This window comes from Hyaena hyaena, unplaced genomic scaffold (genome assembly GCF_003009895.1).
Source record: "Hyaena hyaena isolate Hyena2069 unplaced genomic scaffold, ASM300989v1 scaffold_454, whole genome shotgun sequence".
NCBI classification, from domain to species: domain Eukaryota; kingdom Metazoa; phylum Chordata; class Mammalia; order Carnivora; family Hyaenidae; genus Hyaena; species Hyaena hyaena.
The window spans coordinates 995,031-1,015,196 of NW_024081086.1; the positions used below are offsets into that span (position 1 = coordinate 995,031).

Here is a 20,166-nt window from a genome sequence, read left to right on the forward strand (position 1 = left end):
TTAATGTTTTATTTATTTTTGAGAGAGAGATAGAGACAGTGTGAGCAGGGGAGGGTCAGAGAGAGAGGGAGACACAGAATCCGAAGACAGGCTTCCGGCCCTGAGTTAGCTGTCAGCACAGAGCCCGATGAGGTGCTGGAGCCGATGAATTGTGAGATCATGACCTGAGCCGAAGTCGGACGCTCAGCCGACTGAGCCACCAGGCGCCCCAAGTAGAAACTGTTTCTTGAATTCTGAATCTAGGTTTTTTTCCTGAGGTGTGGTAGGGTACTCTCTCCTGATGAAGGACAGTGGCTGGAAGCCATAGCTCCCATTAGGGACTTGATCAGAAGGTAAACAACTGATAAACTTACAACCATTCTGTACCCATTCAGCCATTCTGAATTTGACTTTCAGCACAATATTCAATAAATTACACAAGATATTCAATGCTTTATTACAAATAGGCCTTGTGTTAGATGATTTTGCTCAACGGTAGGTTAATGTTAGTGTTGTGAACACCAGGTTAAACTATGGTGTTCAGAAAGTTAGGTATTAAATGCATTTTCAATTTAGCATAGGTTAATCACCAGAAGTGATAAGATGTTGGAATATTTTTAAAAACGTTGAAATAATGTACATTGGATGTTAGGGGGGAAGGAAGCATAATGCAAAAATTCTAGATCAAGTTAAAATATACATATGTGAGGGAAACAGACTTTCTTAGATGTGTATAGAATCAGAAATTATGTTATTAATTTACCCAATAAAATTATTTAATTTATTTTTAAAAAGTTTATTTATTTTGAGAGAGAGAAAGAGAAAGTGAGAGGAAGAAGAAGCAGAGAGAGAGGAAGAGAGAGAATCCCACGCAGGCTGTCACTGTTAGCATGGAGCCCAGTGTGGGGCTCAAACTAACTCTCTGGGAGATCATGAACTGCACCAAAGTTGGGCATTTAACCAACTGAATGCCCCTAAGAAAATTATTCTAGAAGTGACCTAAAAACGAAGAATTAAAGAAGAACAGATATAAATAATGAATCTTGTAAAATTTTAAATAGAGTCCTAATGGGCAATAATGATGACAGAACTTGGGAGCTGGCAAATAAGCACTCAGTACAGAATATTTGAAAAATAAAAGATGTATAATATATAAATTTATAACAGAAGCTGGGAACTCAAAATCCAAAGTTTATGTATAAAACCTGAGCTTTTTTAGATGAATGGATCAAGAAGATGTGGTTTATCTATACCATGGAATACTACATGGCAATGAGAAACAATGAAATCTGGCCATGTGTAGCAACATGGATGGACCTTGAGGGTGTTATGCTGAGCGAAATAAGTCAGGCAGAGAAGGACAAATATCATATGTTTGCACGTATAGGAAGATTAGGAGGAACTTTACGGAGGAACAAGGGGGAGAAGAAGGGCGGAAATGGTGGGGGAAAGGGAGAGAGGCAAACCATGAGAGACTCTTGAATGCTGACAAAAACTGAAGACTGATGGATGTGGGGGGGAGGGGGGGATGGGCATGGAGGAGGGCACTTTGGGGATGAGCACTGAGTGTTATGTGGAAACTAATTTGACAATAAACTATTTGTAAAAAAAACAAACAAACAAACAAAAAAAACCTGAGCTTTTTGGTGAGGCAAGGGGTATAGAGGTAAGGTGGTCGGTGCAGAGGCAGTGATGAAGTAAAAGTTTTCAAAAGCTCATGTCTTGGAATGGGAGTTAGAATAGCTATTTTTTGACTTTGAGAGAGTAATAGGTAAGTATCGATTTATCCATAACTGTTTAGTATATTAATATAACCATGAATGAAATTGAGAGGCCTAGTAGAACATCCAAATTAAGGCTCTTGTGGTAGAAGAGATAGGAATTAAAAGAAAATTCATTAAGCAAGCATAAGGAAAGGTAAAAAAAGAGGAAACAATAAAATACATATTTGAAATAAGGATAGAAGGAATATAATCCAATATATTAATTAATCCAAAAGATGTAAACGAATCAAATTTCCCTAACAAAGAATTTCATACTGCTTTCAAAATCAAAATTGATATATGTTGGTTTTAGGAAATATATAAAAATAAAGTGCAGTGTTAGGGGTTGAAATATATCCTCTCCCCCCACCCTACAAAGATTTGTTGAAGTACCTGTAAATGTGACCCCATTTGGAAATAGATCTCTGCAGATATATCAAAGATGAAGTCATTTAGGTTAAGCACTAATCCAATATGACTAGCGTCCTCACAAGAAGAGAAGAGACATAGATACAACGACACAGAGGAGGACACTAAAAGACAGAGGAGGTAGAGATTTGAGTGGTGTGGCTTTACACTATGGAATGCCAAAGACTGCCGGCATACCAGAAACTAAGAGCAAGGAATGGAACAGATTTGTCCTCTAGAACTTCCAGAGACAGACCACAGCTCTGCTGACACCTGCGTTTTAGACATCCAGCTTCCAAATATCTGTCATTTTAAACCATTCAGTTTATAGTAATTTATAACAGCTGCCCTAGGAAACTAATACACAAAGAACGACCAAAAAATAGGGGCACCTCGGTGGCTCAGTCTGTTGAGCATCCAACTCTTGATTTTGGCTCAGGTTGTGATCTAAGGCTCCTGGGATTGAGCCCTGCATTGGGCCTCATGATACGCATGAATCATGCTTGTGATTCTCTCTTTCCCTTTATCTCCCCCAACCTCTCCTTCCCTCTGTCTCTCTGTCCCCTCCCGCTCGGTCTCTCTGACCCTCTCCCCCACTCATTTACACTCCTTTCCTCAAATAATTTAAAAAAACCCCAAAAAGTAAATGGATATATGGGGGAAATGGGAACCAAAAGAAAGCCTTAGGAGTAAAGGATAAAAGTTTCAGAAAAAGTAGAATTAAAAGCTAAAAACAGTAAGTGGGATATTATATAAATGTACAAGTTATAATTCTCCAAGAGGTTATAGAGAGTCAGTATTTTGAAAAGGCCACAGACTCAAGAGACTATACTCTGGAACCAGATGCTCTAGAACCTGGCTATAGTTCCTGGCTCAATTACTGAATGGCTCTGTGGCTTTAGGGATATTATTTAACTTTTCTATGCCTCATTTTCCACATCTATAAAATGAGATTGATGATAATAGTTCATTTAAAGGATAATTACAAGAAATGCAAAAAGTATGTAAGTGTATGTAAAATTAATATTTTGAAATGAATTAATGTATGTAAATTAATATATGTGTTAATGTATGATTGAAACAATAGTTGTTATAAATACCAAAAAAGTGTTATCTATTATTCTTCTTCTTGTTATTAATTAAAACACTATATAAAAACCACCCAAGCAACGTGGGATATAAAACCATACCTCAAGAAAAGAAAAACTTTATCAAGTCACTATGATGGTAGAGGATTTTAAGTAATCACTCTCAGAATTTGACATAATTTTCCACAAAAGAGCACGTTAGAGAGGACTGGTTAATAGAATCAACAAGGTAAAATACACACTCTCGTCTATATGAAAAGTAGAAAATATATCTACATTTCATTTAGAACATCTGATTATTATGGAGCCAAAAGAAACTCTTCTAAGATCCTCAAAAGAGATTTTTATAATCCTCATTCTCTCTCCATGATCCACGAAAACTAGAAATCAAAATACAAAAATGCCAACAACAATGTAACCATTTCAATATTAAGATACCCACTTCCAAACAACTTTTGGAAAGGGCTCCTCTTCTCTGCAACAGTGATGCATATAGCAATCAAATGTTGGAATCTTACCTAGTTGTACTTCCCAGGAACGGCCACGAGCTAGTGGTTCCAAACCATCAGTGATACCGTCTCCTCAGGGAAGATTTAGAAGTATGTAATGGTATGTACAGTTACTACAAAGACTGAGGAGTAGAACTAATGGCATTTAGAGCTTGGGGGTCAAGAATGCTAAAGTTCAACTAGGCTCAGCATCTTCCTACACAAAGTAGAACTTCCATGGCCAAAGTGCCAATAAAGCCCTCAATAAACACTGTTTTAAAAGTGACTACAGGGCAAAGACTCCACAGATGCTTAAGATATGTCTATTTGAAATTAAGTTAGCATGACCATGGTTAAGTGTTCTATAAAGATAGCAGGCAATTCAATGTTCAATTTTTTATAGCAAGAATAAAATTCAAGAACTTTGTTTGCTTTTGACAAGAATATGAGAGCATGTAAGACTCTGTTTAGAGACTGCTGCAGAAACTAATTTTCTTTTATTACTAAGACTCAAAAAGAGTATTCATGTTTATCCCAGAATAGATAAATAGATAAATAAGTGCATAGGGAACTATAAATCAATTTAATTTGTTATTTAGCTTATATTAGCTAATTCTGAACAAAAAACACTTGAGTCATTACCAGAAGCATTAGTGCTTCTGGCAACTATTTTTTGCACATTCTCATGTAAACATAAAATATTTCAACAATGTTCTTTCTTAGTATTTGTGATGGTACTAAGGTAAGAGGCAATGTTCTATAGTAGATGGGAGGTGGGGAGGGAAATGAGGAGACATGGGTTCTAGTCTTGGCTATGTGACCTTCTCTGTGTTTTACTCATCAATTTAAAATTGGGATAATCAGGGCGCCTGAGTGGCTCAATTGGTTGAATGTCCGACTTCAGCTCATGTCAGGATCTCCCAGTTCGTGGGTTTGAGCCCCACATCGGGCTCTGTGCTGACAGCTCAGAGCCTGGAGCCTGCTTCAGATTCTGTGTCTCCCTCTCTCTCTGACCCTCCCCTGCTCACGCTGTCTCTCTCTCTCTCTCTCTCTCTCTCAAAAATAAATAAACGTTAAAAAAATTAAAAAAAAAATGGGATAATCGTGCTTGCCTTACTTGTCTGAAGAGGTTGGGATGCAGAACAACTACAAAGCTGCTACAATGGCCAAACAAGCTACTCTGGAACTTGCCTCTCTTCACCTGTCTGTTTGGATTTCCAGGCTACACTTTCCCTCCCTCACACTGCAGCAGCCACATTGGTTTCCTTGTTGTTCCTTGACTATTAACCTAAAGTCTTAGCACTGGCCACCTCCTGCCCACAACACTGTGTCCCTGAGAGCTTAAGGCTCACCCGCTCACCTCCCTACTTCCGTCAGGTCTCTGTTCTAATGCCACTTTTTTCCAGAGAGGTAGTCATAGACCATCCTATGAAACTTTCTCTTTTGCTTTATTTACTTTATTCTTTGATATAGCAATGATCTACTGCGTAACGTTTCATATTTTAATTTCTTTGCTTATTGTCTGTCTCTTCTCTGCTACAAAGTAACCCTGAGGAATGCAAGAAATGTTGCTATCTTTTCTTATGAATAATATTCTAGTAAGAAATTAGAGTTTTTCTGAATCCCTTTCTATAAAAATTTAGCAGTGTGTTTAGTCAGAAAGTTTGTATCTCTCTACTTTTCACTACATGTGAAATTACATAAATATTATTTTATTTCTTGTGACATAACATATGCTTTCAGACACCATAATGATTTAGAATGGTATGGTGGCGCCTAGGTGGCTCAGTCGGTTAAAAGCTTCCAACTTCGGCTCAGGTCATGATTTCACAGTTCGTGGGTTTGAGCCCCGTCGGGCTCTGTGCTGACAGCCAGCTCAGAGCCTGGAGCCTGTTTCAGATTCTGTGTCTCCCTCTCTCTCTAACCCTCCCCTGCTCGCGCTGTCTCTCTCTCTCTCTCAGAAAGAAATAAAACATTAAAAAAATTTAGAATAGTACGGCAAGTTACATTTTTAACATCTCTATTATATCTATTATATCATTTGCTTACCTTTATTATCCCAATGCTCAAATATTCAAAGCATGCACTAATTTTGCATACTACTTCCCTCAAAAGGTAGCATATGCACTCTTGTTTGAAGTGAATTTTTTTTCCTTCCCTAAAAGCAACATGTTATATTTCAGGACTGTAATATCTCACGAACCAGGCAGGCCAAGAGCATGTTACTTGCTCTGATAAAAGTTTTCAAACTGGTACCGGGTTTTTGTCATTCATGCTGGTGTCTGTCTCCACTACTGCAATTGTAGCCTGATGGAAAGCGGAGTCCATTTCTTATTCGTTATAGATTTCTCTAATACTTTGTGCACAGCAGAAACTCCATGATTAATAATTTACTGAATATAGGCATTCATGCAATGATGAGCAGTCTCTCCCTTCTTTAAACAGAAGTAAAATATGGAAGATTACTTACATTTGGAGCCTGATGAAGACGACCCACTGACGGTAGATCTTGATCCCCCTTTCATGGAAAAGACTCCTTTTCCCCTGCGAGTCGCTGTGACGGCCACTCTGGGGCGCTTCAGTGGAATTACTGCCCGGGGAGGTGGAGGCACACGCCCATGGTAATCAAATAACCTTCACAAAACACAAGCATGGCTGAGAGTTGGTCTATGCCTAAGTGTTCTATCAAATGTGTGAAACGCTTAAGAAAATGGCCTTGTAAGAAGTGTCAGTATATGTTTCTGTTATTATTCTCACACAGGTGTTTATCAGAAGGTTCATTTTTCACTAAAGAGATAGGACTCTGATATAGTCTGTGCATTCTGGACATTAGAATCTGAGCCTCCAATATGAACTCATCTTTGAAGTATGAAAGGTAGAGGAATGTATCTCCAATAGTACCATGAAATTTGCTGAAATTTGCTAAACTTTGTTCCTGAGTGTATTTCTTTGCTTGGTTTAACAGATTAACTCTTCTTACAGTAGAAATCGTTCTCTTGCACATCAACACTTATTAGCACACTAGCTTGAAAAGTAGGAAAAATCATGCAGAATCAGGAACAGGAAATATCAGGAAATTATTGTTCCATCATAACACAGTTCATAAGGAAAATCATTTTGAAGTAAATGTAGATTAAAGAGAACAGCTGTGAGACACAAATCAACATGGTGTCGTACCTGTCTCTAAGGACTTTTTAAGTAACAAAAAAGTTACAGTCAGAGGAGTGTAGTACCATGAAATCTGACTGTAGAAACAGGGAGACTGGGTTTCAATAAAATGCCATTAGGAAGGACAAAATTTTGTTGACTAGAGTCCTGATGGAAATATGTATCATGATCTTATTATTCTGACCACTTGCTAGACACCCACATCAAGACTAGTGAGATTTGTATAATAAGCTCTTGAAAATGTCTCTAACCAAAAAAAGTATCAATAAAAATCCTAGAAGCTTTTACTGAAAAGTGAAAGAATGATATTCACCATAATCAATGCATTTCCACAATGAAAGGAATAAAAGTATGAGAGTATTTACTCATTTATATACATATGTAATTCATAGATTCAAAAACTCCATATTATTCACCACTGCATATCCAAAAAACAGCAAATTTTTACATATTTAGCACATTTGAAAAGCATAAAAAGTCAGGGAAAAATATGAAGATGTATTCATTTACCAGTGAACCAGATGTGTTACTATTTGTCCACTATAAAGACTGAGAATGATCATTGATACGACTTTATTGTGATATCACTATATGGGTTGGACTCTCGTAACTGCTTTAAAACAGTCAATAAGAAAAATCTGATATGAAAGTCAGAGATGAAATTCTGTAATACGAAGAAAAAAACTTCTACAACAGGTTATTCTATAGCATTGCATCTTATTTACATATGCAAATAAATCCCTTTTTAGAAAATAATATATGAAATATAATAAAAACTAAGATAGGCGGGTGTCCAAATATTCACTCAGAAACATTCAAGACTATGATACTATGGGAGCAAAAAAGTAGTATATAAACCACACCTGAAGCAGAACTTAGTCCTGGGAATGTCTCCCACTTTAGAGAGCTAAAGTGTTCAAAAACTATTTGGAAGCATGCTGGGGAGAAATGAAGAGATGTCTGGAAAGAAAAAGAAATGAAATGAGACAGAGTTCAAGAGAGGTGCCATCCTCTGTGAATAAGCAAAGTCCATTAGAGCCGAAGAACTGCTAGCAAAGAACGGGTCATGGATGTCAGTCAACACATTATAGTTACTTCAAAGGGTAGAGTCAGGATGAGGCTGAAAAGGGTTATGAATATCATCCATACCACTGGGGGCTGGAAAATCAAAAGGGTCAACTAAGCCTGCCCCTCATTTCAATCAAAAAACAAGGACCGCATTACTTATTTATAAGTTGAATTCACAGAGCACCTTAAGCTAGTGAACCAAAACATGAAGGCACTTTTTAGGAGCTATAACACCCAAAGCTATCGAAGGGAAAGAATGTGGCAATTGACTCATCTCTTCAGGGATAGATGCTGCCGCTTCAGATGAGAGGCAGGCTCTTTTAGAAGGACCATCTCCCCAGGCCATGAAAGTGCAATTTAGCTGGTTCATTAATTAAGCTAATGTATAAATTGGGTTAAGAAAATTTCTAAAGCCCAATTAAAATATGCAGTGATGGAAGAATGCTATAGTCAAAATGTAGGGCAAGTCAAGCCACCAAAGTCACCACTACTTCAGTTACAATGTAATTCAAGAATATTTTACAGGAAAGTGAAATAAATGACCATCATTTCTATTGCTTCCCCCAGCCAAGGATTATGAAGCCTCCAGTGCAGGCCAGGCCTAATCTCATGTTGAGAAAACAGAGGTGCATTTATTCATTGTATTTGTGACGCTTTTAGCACGTCACATACTCAGTATGTGTTTAGAAACATACTCGGTATGTGTCATGTTCTTTGCTGTCAATTCCTATAGATCATAGCCCTTGATGAGTTGCTTCAAAGGGCAGTAACTCCTTTCTCATCAAGAAAGTAGGGAAGTACCAATTCTTTCTGCCGCTCTAATGGGAAAATGTGCAATATCAGAACTTAAATTTTGAAAAGTGATATGTAATTTAACAACAACAACAAAAAAAAAACTAAAGAAGGGTATGGACACTTCTCATGACAGCATAATTTTGAATTTTACAAAATTTAATGGACTTGAGGAGTTTCTTAACTTTCATTGGCTATACTTGGTTTATCAGAAATAAAAGGAAGACTGTATATAGTCTGAAGGCACAAAAACATAACAAGAGAAGGATGGGAAGTGGGGGAAGATTTTCTAGAATTCAAGATGGGATGTAGGGATTCTTCTAAATACAGATGGAAGTAGGTGAGAGGTAACACATGAAGGAGTTTCTCATCAGAATTAGAGCCAATCTAAGAAATTTTGCCTTTACAAAGTATTAGACTGGCAAATATTGTTGAGAAAAAGAAAATAGTCCATTTTGAATTACAGACTGACAGCAAAAATTGCAAATACAAGAGAATTAAATAGACTCCAAATTTCAAAGGTCAGTTAAAAGCTTAAATTTTTTCCTCTCATTTTTTTTTCCTTCAATGGTTAGAATTATATACCCTCTCTTTTTCTTTAATGATTCTTCATTTTCCCTACTATGCATAGAATAGTATATTCTTTAAAATAGCATAGAATATTCTTTAAAAAGAATATAGATATTAGCTATTAAAAATTAGCTGTGTTTTGGACAAAGGCAATTTAAAGGCATAGTGACATATAAAATGAATATAATTTTGAATGCTTGTTTTAATTAAAAGTTGTTAGTATTGAGTTTTAATAATAAAGCAGAGTTTTTGAAAAATACATGAAAAAAACCATAACTCCCAATAGCATGCTCTAAAACAACTACTATCATTTTCTAAATTTTTTCCACTGGTTTTCTTATTTTTCACATGGTTGAGAATATAATATATGCATGGTCATGTATTCTGGAGAATTCTCCTTGGTTTATATTAAAAGCATTTTTCAAGCCTGTTATGCGGTCTTCCTAATGTTTACTTTAATTGCTGTGGTGCATTTTCTCAAGTGGACATACCATATTCTAATAATCATTACCTGATAAACTTTGACTTAATGCCAATTTTTCATTGTCAATAAATATGATTTTAAAATTAAAAAAATTAGGCGCCTGGGTGGTTCAGTCGATTAAGCGTCCAACTTCGACTCAGGTCATGATCTCACGGTCTGTGGGTTCGAGCCCCGCATCAGGCTTTGTGCTGACAGCTAGCTCAGAGCCTGGAGCCTGCTTCCGATTCTGTGTCTCCCTCTCTCTCTGACCCTCCCCTGCTCGCTCTGTCTCTTTCTCTCTCTCAGAAGTAAATAAAACTTTAAAAAATTTTTTTAAAAATTAAAAAAATTAATGTAATATTTGCATAATATTTTGTCACTGAACACTAGATTTTAATTTTAGATGAATTATTTAGATAGATTTCAAGAACTGGTAATTTTCTGGGTTTTTACTAAATTTCCTTCATGAAAAGCATTCTTCATTTTCCTTACTTATGAAACAAAAGTTATAGTCACCATGTAGTTAATGCTAACAAAAACATGTGGTCTGGACTAAGGGCTAAAAATCTAGGCTGCCCAGAGTCAAAACCTGAGAACAAGTTCAGGACCATGTCCTCACTGGGCCTCTGGAGCCTATGTGAAGATCAGTAACCAGAACATTAGAGAAGATCTTTCTCTGTGTCTTGATTCAACCTTAACCCTCCTCTTCAGCATGTTTAACTTCTGATAGATGTATAGTCTAGAAAATCAAATTAAGGTGCCTATTCATTTTTCAGAAAGGATATATCTGAAATCCATGTGAATGATTCTTATAGCCTACTAATTATATTGATTTTCTATACTGCTTGAACTACTCAAAAGTCATAAAATCTTTCCATAATTTCCACACTGACTTCAAGTAAGCCTTTGGTTACAACTGAAACTGAAGAGAATTTTCAAAGGCATGCTCCACTGGAGACCAGTACATGAATAATTTCTATTGTTTTTTGTTATTGAAATTTTCCAAGATTATCACTGAAGTTGTCTCCCTGGACCTTGAACATGCTTTTAAAGGTTGATGGGTTGCTTGTGACTCAGTCAGTTAAGTATCCCACTTCAGCTCAGGTCATGATCTCACAGTTTGGGAGTTTGATCTCACATCGGGCTCTATGCTGGCTCTATGCCTACAGCCTGGAGCCTGGGGCCTGCTTCAGATTCTGTATTTTCCTTCTCTCTCTGCCCCTCTCCTGTCATGCTCTGTTTCTCTTTCTCAAAAATAAATAAACATTAAAAAAATTTAAAGACAAGGTGGCTGAAATTTTGAATGGTCTTTTTTTGCAATTATTTTTTTTACCTTAATATAATCTTTACCTTTTGCACAACTCTGCTATCTGCTATATTTTGCATACAGCTTTGAGTAATGAAAAAGTTAACACATTCAAATAGCAGTTGTGAGGTTATAAGTAAAATGATTCTCTTATTAAATGCTTATAATTCTGTAATGTGGGTATTGGTAGGTCATTTTGCTCATGAAGAAAACTTGAAAAAAAAAAAGCGATGAAGTGACTTGCCCAAGTTTAACCAGTCAGCACATGCACAACTAGGTCTGAAATTCATGTCTTCTAAGTACAAATCATACCCTTTGTCAAGTGTACCATGCTGTTATCTCCAGATGTTTTAAGTGGAATAATATTCTATTGCATGGTAATTTAAACTTCCATGATGAAACATGCATTGCCTCTTGCTAATATGTTTTTCCAATATTCAAGAATATATACTATGTTCTATGATCAATAATCTCAACAACTGCACCTTGATGTGGAGTTTTTTCATTAACTATAACTCTAATAGTTTCTCTTCTGCTAAGACACACAAGGTCAAAATTGAGTCAGAGTTGAACAATGCCTATTTCACATCATTTAATACATATATATATATTTAATACAGTAAAGTACTTCTGGCATTTCTTTTCTTCTATTAACAGAAGTTTACTCACACTGGAGGTTATAAACGGCTCAGTGCTTTCCTGACATTACTGAAAAAGGATTGAATTAACACTGCTAATATCTCAGAAATGGAAAACATTCCTTGGGGGGATTCAATACAAGTTTACGTGTATGTATCTCTTTTTACTTAACCTGGAAGGGCATAAATATTTATCTTTAGTTTTAACAGCATGTAACGTCCTTCATTTAGAGCCAGACTTGACCTTTTAGAAGAAAATGCCATCTAATGCTGTAAATTATTGAGCAATGCTTTGTGTAATATAAAAAAAGTTTCATATAACCACTCAAGTCTATTATTTAGTGATAATCTTCATGATCCCTGTAACCATGAACAGACACTCATCTTAGTCTTTAGAAAAGTTACTGCTGGGCCATGGTATGTAAACCATGACAATACAATGGCACTTTATGTAAAGCAGTTTTCTCAGCTGAAACTATCTAAGGGTTGAAAATCCCCAATCACATTAGAATCCCCAAACCTGGAAGAAATTGGGTAACAGTAGGCTGTGGACGTTTGTCAGAGACTAAGCTATTATCTCTCAGCTGTCACCCCGCCTTTGAGCACAGTTAGGGTTGGGACTCCACCAACCACATTTCCGTGGGGGCCAGCTGGCTCCTAGCTGGGCTCAGCGCACTTCGTCACTACTCAGATGACTCCAGTTTGAGTGATTTCACAACACATGCAGGCCAGTGTTCACAGCCTTGAGGAGGTCTAGGTCTCAGACCCCAAGTTCCCCTTCTGTGTTGGAAGCCATTCTGAGCCCACTAGTCGAAAAAACTACTGGTGAGGTTAAAGCAAGTTTGCACGGTCTCTTGCCAATCAGATGATGACCCATATCCACCCCCACTCAATTATTTCTGCTTGAGCACTGACCCCTAGGGTACCTTGTTGATCAATATCGGGAGTGACTTGTCCCTTTATTCCGGCCCTGGTATGGTGATTGCACCTTGTGAAGGAACTTATTGTGGGAACTTCTTCTTTTGATTATGGGAACAGACATCGTGTCTCCAGAAGGTCCTGTTTCCCTCCATACTTTCCCTTGAGCTATGAACAGGCTAATGACCCCTAGTCATAAAAGACTGACCTTTACATGTATAATTCTGTTTCTACCGTTGCGTTAGTCCAAGATGTTCATACAGCTCAACATGTAAATCAACTAACCAAAAATGTCTCTCATGCCCTAGCTATCAAGAAATCATAAAACTAGACACAAAGGTAAATGCCCTTGAAGAGGCTATTCTATGTATTGGAAATGAGCTAAACTCTTTAAAGGTATGGTTGGCTCTCTGGTACAATAAAGTATATAACTGGAAAATCAAGTCTTGCCTGGAGACAAAGAGCCTAACTTAGAAGGAACAGATAAGGGCAGAAGATAAGTTAGTACATACACCTTAGCTAACTGATGGTGTAGACCAGCCCCTTCCCTAAGGCCTACTTTCCACAAACACCTTCCCTTACCCTGGCAGCTGTGATGAGGATGGATAAGAGTATCTACAAACCTATGACTTAATCTTAGTGTTATTATAATGTGAACACCTTGTTATTTTCTTAGTTACTCAACCTCACTATAATTGGGGCAGTTCTGCAAGAAGACTTCTGTAAAACCTGTTTCTGTACATTTTCCAAAAACATCTTATCACAAAGAGCTATCCATTGTAAAAATTCCATTTACTGATGCCATGATAACATTTGACCTATAAATAAAGACACCAAAACCGACAGGACAGAGATGCCTGCCTGGTGATCAGAAAGGATCTCGGGGCTCTCTCACTCTCTTTCGCCAACACCTTCAGGGACCCCTGGACCTGTTGGAGCCGGCGTGGCCTCCGACACTTCTGGGCTCAGATAAAGCAGTACCAGCTGTGCAGAGTTTCTGCTCTGCAATTCCCCTTTTCAACATTAAATTTTGATAACCCCCAACCTCATCCTCTGTTTTCCCAGCCTTGGAGTGGGCAGCTGCTTCCTGTAGTGGGTATGCTGTAGTGTTTTCTTTCTGCCTTTTCAGTTCCTTAATACCTAGTTATAAAGTTTTTATATATGATTATCCCTGTTACATGTAACTAAGTGATTTCTTTTTTTAAATTTTTTAATGGTTTATTTATTTCTGAGAGAGAGAGAGAGAGCGTGAGCAGGAGAGGGTCAGAGAGAGAGGGAGATACAGAGTCCGAAGCAGCCTCCAGGCTGAGCTGGCTGTCAGCACAGAGCCCGACGCGGGGCTCAAACGCATGAACCATGAGATCATGACTTGAGCTGAAGTAGGATGCTTAACAGACTGAGCCACCCAGGCACCCCAGTGATTTCTGTTTTCTGAACCCAAAACAATGTTGCTTGGGGTGAAAGGAAATTGTGGAGGGTCCTCTCTCTGCGAGTAAGTGTGTTTAGCTGCAACTGGAATGCCCTGGGAGCAGAAAACGGGAAAACAGCATAACCCAGAGGCGTCACAATGGACTGTTTTGAAACAACTGACCAACCGGTTTATTTCTCATAGGGACGATGCTACATGAATATTAGTCTAAGACATACATTTATCATTATTGTTAATGTTCATTGTTAACTTTTATTAGTAGTTAACATTATGCAGTAAAAATATACCAAGAATAATGCTGATTATACATATGTTACTTGACTTAGTCCTCAGAACAATCTTATGATGCAGAAATTAATTTCCTGCTCACTTCATGGATGAGACAACATATTTTGTAGTATTAAGTAACTTGCCCAGGTTTGCACCACTAGTAAAAAGAGAAAAAAAAATTAACCACAAATTCAAGCAGAGTGTAATTTATGAGAGATAACTGTGGGTAAAACTGTTAACTCTTCGTAAGCTATTTATATTGCCCAGCCTCTCCTCTCCTCCCCAAAACTCTCATGAGTTTTCCTTTCATGATAATCATTTTCACAGGGAACTCCTGACTCTATCTACCAGTGGTGAATGATTATATCCTCGTCAAGTGTGAGAAATGGAAAATAAACTAATAAGAGCACAGACTGTTTAGACAGTGTGTTAGCAACATAACCATACTCATATTTGCACACTTACAAGCCAAACAGATTTTATATAGGACAAATAAATAGTTTGGGGAATTGCTCAGAGTTAGGTTTTTGTGTAGTGGAGAGGCATCTGAAAGCTTCAAGCTCTATAACTATTTGGCTGATTAAGGCTCTTGCTCTGGGGCAAGTAAAGATAGATTTATCTATCATCTCTATCTATCCTTATCTATCTATCTATCTATCTATCTATCTATCTATCTAATGCTTCTTGTTGAGCTATAGTTTAGACAGAAACTCCATTTTAGGCAGAAATTCTTTAAATGTAGAAGGATGCCATAAAATAGAAAACACTTAAGAAATTACAATGCTAAAACAGTTTTACATTGACAGACTAAAAGATAACGTACATAATTGAAAACTTTATTCACAGCAATTAGGACAGTGTTCTATATCCTAAAAAGAGCTATATTAGAACATATCTTTAGAGTTGTTGAAAACTAAAATTTTCAAATAGCAGGCAGACTATTGAAATGTTTCAATAACAGTTCCTTAACATTCCTTAACAGTTCATGGGATTTTTTAATGCTGTCAGGTCTTCAGGTCATTTTTAGGACAAGTTATTACAAACTGTTTAATATTTAAAATAAAATACTGTATTTTATAGAAATTATAAAAATCCTTTGAGAAAATTATTATTTAAAATTCATATTTTGTCCTAAAGACATTACTGGTGAAATAATGAACTTAACTCAGGAGGTGAACATAGAGGTTATGAAGGTATGATTGTGGGTCCGATTTCCCTTTAGATAAGTCTGTAGACTTCTACTTAACTCCATAGACTGATATTGTTCTCCTTCTGTTTTGCATATTCACACAGTTGTTGAATTTAAACGAATAGTTTATGGTTGTAGTTTTGTCATGAATTTACTGTATGACCTTGAGAAAACCAAAGTCTCTCTAAACAAAGGAGATGAATTAATAACACAAATTGGGTACCCATTATGTTTGAGCTTTAATGATAGTGCCTGAGGAGACGATAATGAGCAAAACTGGGCATCTTTCCTGCCTTCGAGGAGGAAGAGAGGCAGTCATAAATCAAATACTGTCACCACAAAGAAACGCAACAGTAAAAACCAGAAGAAGTGCTCTGAAAGAACATACTGGGTGCTGAGAGAGGCCAACAGAGGAACCCAATTTAGTCTGAGAGTGGTGTTCATGCTGAGATCTGAGGGATGAAGTCAAGTTCGCTAGATGGCAGAGGGAGGTATGAGGGGAAGGAGCAGCACAGAGGAAGGTGTTGGGGTGGGAGGTACACGGTGTTCTTGTGGAACTGAAAAAAGAGCCGCATGGCTAGAGCAGAAAGAACACGGCCCTCCCAAGGGATGGTGCAGTTTCTTTCCTATTTAAAATATCTGTTACAAACTCTTTTTCCAAATGCAAAACTATTTTGCATTTTTATACCTTGGGATTTTTCGTTTGTTCGACCAGAACATACAACGAAAAGCTTAAAAGGTGTTTACCTCATTTGTGTGTGCGTGTGGTCTAATGATCTATGTATAGTTGGCCCTTGCTCGGCATATCTCTGAATTTCCATGACCAATATTAAACATTTTTTTTATAGTTTTTATTTTTATTTTTGAGACAGAGAGAGACAGAGCATGAGCGGGGGAGGGGCATAGAGAGGGGGAGACACAGAATCTGAAACAGGCTCCAGGCTCTGAGCTGGCAGCACAGAACCCGATGCTGGGCTCGAACCCACGAACCGCGAGATCAGGACATGAGCCGAAGTCAGACGCTTAACCGACTGAGCCACCCAGGCGCCCCACTATGACCAATATTTAGTTACATAACACCAGCCTCCCCACAGCACAAACCAAACTTCAGTTAACACAATATATTAACTGTAATTCCACAAAGTCTGAACTTTGCTGCTAGTTTTTCAGTCCACAATTTACTGTGTAAATAACAGACGTGCATCACGATCAGTGATCAGCCACATCACTTCATTCAAAGTCCGTCTGGTTGCGGTGCAGTAACTGTGTAGTTGTATTGTCTCCTTGCTGCCAGTGGCAAACCCATGCCGCACTTTACAAAAATGGATAATCAGAAGAGGAAACCGGTCCACAGAGATGAAAGCGCAGCAAAGAACAGAGGAGGGATAACACTGGAAGTGAAATAAAATTAGATGTGATGGAAGTGGAGGAGAAACAGCTGAGCGAGGATTGCTGACACTCTGCTATTGGAGAGACTCTAGATATGGAGCCAGAAGGCCTTAGTAAAGCAAACATATTGACATAAATGAGGACACGGTTGTGAAGTGGTAACAAGGGATGAGGATGCCCCAGAAGTGACTCTCGCAAAAGAACCACACACTGAAGAACTCTCAGAGACGGTTCTCAACACAGAAACACTGCTGACATTGGTCCAGCCTGAGGATGGAATACAACAACTCACCAAGGCACAAGAAGGATGCTAGTCCCGTACTGTCAGTTGTACAAGAAAGCAAGCACTGCTCAGATTACTTTTGACAGGTCTTCTTTTTTTAACAAAGAACTGAAACACATTAATTCTCATTTTTTATGTTTTAAATTATAGTGCACTCAAAGCTATTTTACTTTATTTCTCTATTATTTATAACCAACAGTAAGAGAGTCTGTAATGTTTTTATATTTTTAGAGTTCATGGAAAAATCTATTTCTTCTGCTCATTATTAACATCAGTTGGTCCAACGATACTATGCAAAGCAAGAATTGTCTGCAATTTTACCAAATCTAACAAATTTAACATTGCAATGTGTCAGATGAAAGCAGATATACTTTAGAGAACTGGAGTCATTTTATGAGTTTACCAAACTCTCAGTCTGGAAGAATTCTAAGTCAAAAACAGACCTGGAAAATAATATTGGTAAATTAAAATTTTGGAGTATTATTCAAATACTCAATAACCAAATTTTAGGCTTAAGAACCTCTCAAGTCCTAAAAGTCCAAGATGTACTATGCTACAGTAAGCACAATGAAAACAGAAAAATCTGTCTATATTACATTTTTTGAGATTTAGTAAAGAATTTTCTTTATTTTAAATATCAGTCAAGAACACATAGGAATGAAATGTGCAAAACAGTTAAAAGATAATTTAAACCAAAGGGAAAAAAGAATGAAAAATTTACATACCGATTATAGAAATCTTCTCTGTAGTAATCATAGTCAAAGACATAACCACTAAGGAGGGAAACAAAAAATTAGTTGACATTTGTTCAACCACACTCATTTTGATATTAAGCTATGAGGTTGTAACAAGAAATTTGTTACTTTTTAAATATTTAGTTTTAAACGTAATTATGTATCCCGAGGGCTTTATGAAACAATGCCCAATTGGATATAGTGCCATATCAAATTATTATGTCTGGCAATGTAAAGACTAATAATGGTTTGCATGGTTTGGAATGGAAGATGAGAGCATGTAGCAAAACCAAATTTTTTAATGTTTGTAATTAAATATGAGTGAAGGGCATTTTTTCCAGACCAGATATAATATAGTTATCCTTCCTTCCTAAGGTATGTACAATGAAGCTAAATAATGAACGAAAGGTATGGAAAGAAAAGGCTTAATGACCCATTGACTATAAGAATGCTAAATAGAAATGTGGTTTCCTTAGAAATTCAGCATTTTTTCATTCTATTTTTATTTTTATTTTATTTAAAACATTTTTAATTCTTTTTTTTTTTTTTGGAGAGAGCACAAGCATGCATAGGGGAGGGGCTGAGGAAGAGGGAGAGAATCATAAGCAGACTCCATTCCCAGCTCCGAGCCTGATGGGGCCTCCATGGGGTGTCCACAAAGACAACAATGAGGCGATCCATGCAGAGTTCACGGTGAGGCTAGATGTGGGGCTCAATCTCATGACCCTGAGATCATGGCCTGAACTAAAATCAAGAGTAGAACGCTAAACTGACTAAGCCACCCAGGTGCCCCTTTATTTTCATTCTACAAACTTGTAATTCAATACACAGGAAAAAAAACCCACCTTGACTGAATCTTACCAACAATAACTTAATATTGTAGAGTATTTAAATAGCAACTAATAAGTAATTTCAGTGAAAAGATTAAGCTTCTTAAAGGAATACATCATAAAACTGCTTCCATCTACTTCTGTAACTGCTAGAATTTACAAAGCCCTTTATATGCATTATTTCTTTTAATTTTAGTACTCAAAACAACTCCACTGGATACTGTAATGAGAAGAAGCTAAGGTGCACAGGACCCAAGTGACTTGCTCCAATTATTTTTGCTTGTAAAGTGATGGAGCTGAGAATGGAGAAAAAGTCTCCTGAATCCACATCTGAAGCATTTTTCCATGGCACTGTGCAACCCTCCACAGCCTGCAAGAAATTTAAATTCATGATGAATGAAATATCTATACTATAAGGGAATGATGATTTTTAATGTCTATTGAGTAATTTTTTATTGCATGAAACACACATAACAAAAATTACCATTCTAATTTTAAGTATATGATTCAGTGGCATTAAATAAATTCACAATGTTGTTTAAAGATCACATAATCCATTTCCAGCATTTTTCATTATCCCAAAAAGGAATTTTGTAACCATTGAACAGTAGCTCTCCATCCCCCAGCCGCCCAGCCCAGCCCCCGGTAATCTCCATCCTACTTTATGTCTCTGAATTTGCCTCTTCTAGGTACCTCATATAATATCTGTCCTTCTTAGCCTGGCTTATTTCAGTTAGCATTATATTGTCAAGGTTTATCCATATTGTACCATACATGAGAATTTCATTCCTTTTTTTTTTTTAAAGTTTACTTATTTATGCTGAAAGACAGAGAGAGAATGCAAGCAAGGGAGGGGCAGAGAGGGAGGGAGACAGAGGATCCGAAGCGGGCTCTGTGCTGAGGGCAGAGAGCCCAAAGTGGGGCTTGAACTCATGAACTACGAGATCATGACCTGAGTCAAAGTTAGATGCTTAACTGACTGAGCCATCTAGGCGCCCTGAGAATTTCATTCCTTTTTATGACTGAATAATAGAATACTGTATATATATATGTATATACATATATCACTTTTTAAAATCTGTCTATCGATAGACATTTGAGCTGTTTCCACCTCTTGGCTGTTGTGAATAGCGGTAGTATGAACACTGATGTGCAAGCATTTGTTAGAGTCCCTGCTTTCATCCCTTTGGGATGTATAACTAGAGTGGAATTGCTGGATCATAAAGTAAATTTATGTTTAACTTTTTGAGGAACCACCATTGGATAGGCAAGTAATTTTATATTCCCCAATTGATCAATTTAATACTCCTTTATTTTGTAACTATTTTTTTTAATCAGGAAAATTGAAAGAATGTATTAAGAAAGACTTGTTACTCCTGGTTTTAGAGACAAA

General features: G+C 37.1%; 1 protein-coding gene across 3 annotated transcripts in view; it reads right to left on the minus strand.

The window, feature by feature from the left end:
• Positions 1-20,166, minus strand: part of RALYL (RALY RNA binding protein like) — a 388,833-nt gene that overhangs the window by 86,248 nt on the left and 282,419 nt on the right. For all 3 annotated transcript variants that reach the window (XM_039253467.1, XM_039253466.1, XM_039253468.1), the window contains exons 4-5: positions 17,935-17,982; positions 6,197-6,360 (exon numbers count right to left, since the gene is read on the minus strand). In XM_039253467.1, coding sequence (XP_039109398.1) covers positions 6,197-6,360; positions 17,935-17,982 — 212 coding nt within the window. The remainder of the gene's footprint in view (positions 1-6,196; positions 6,361-17,934; positions 17,983-20,166) is intronic.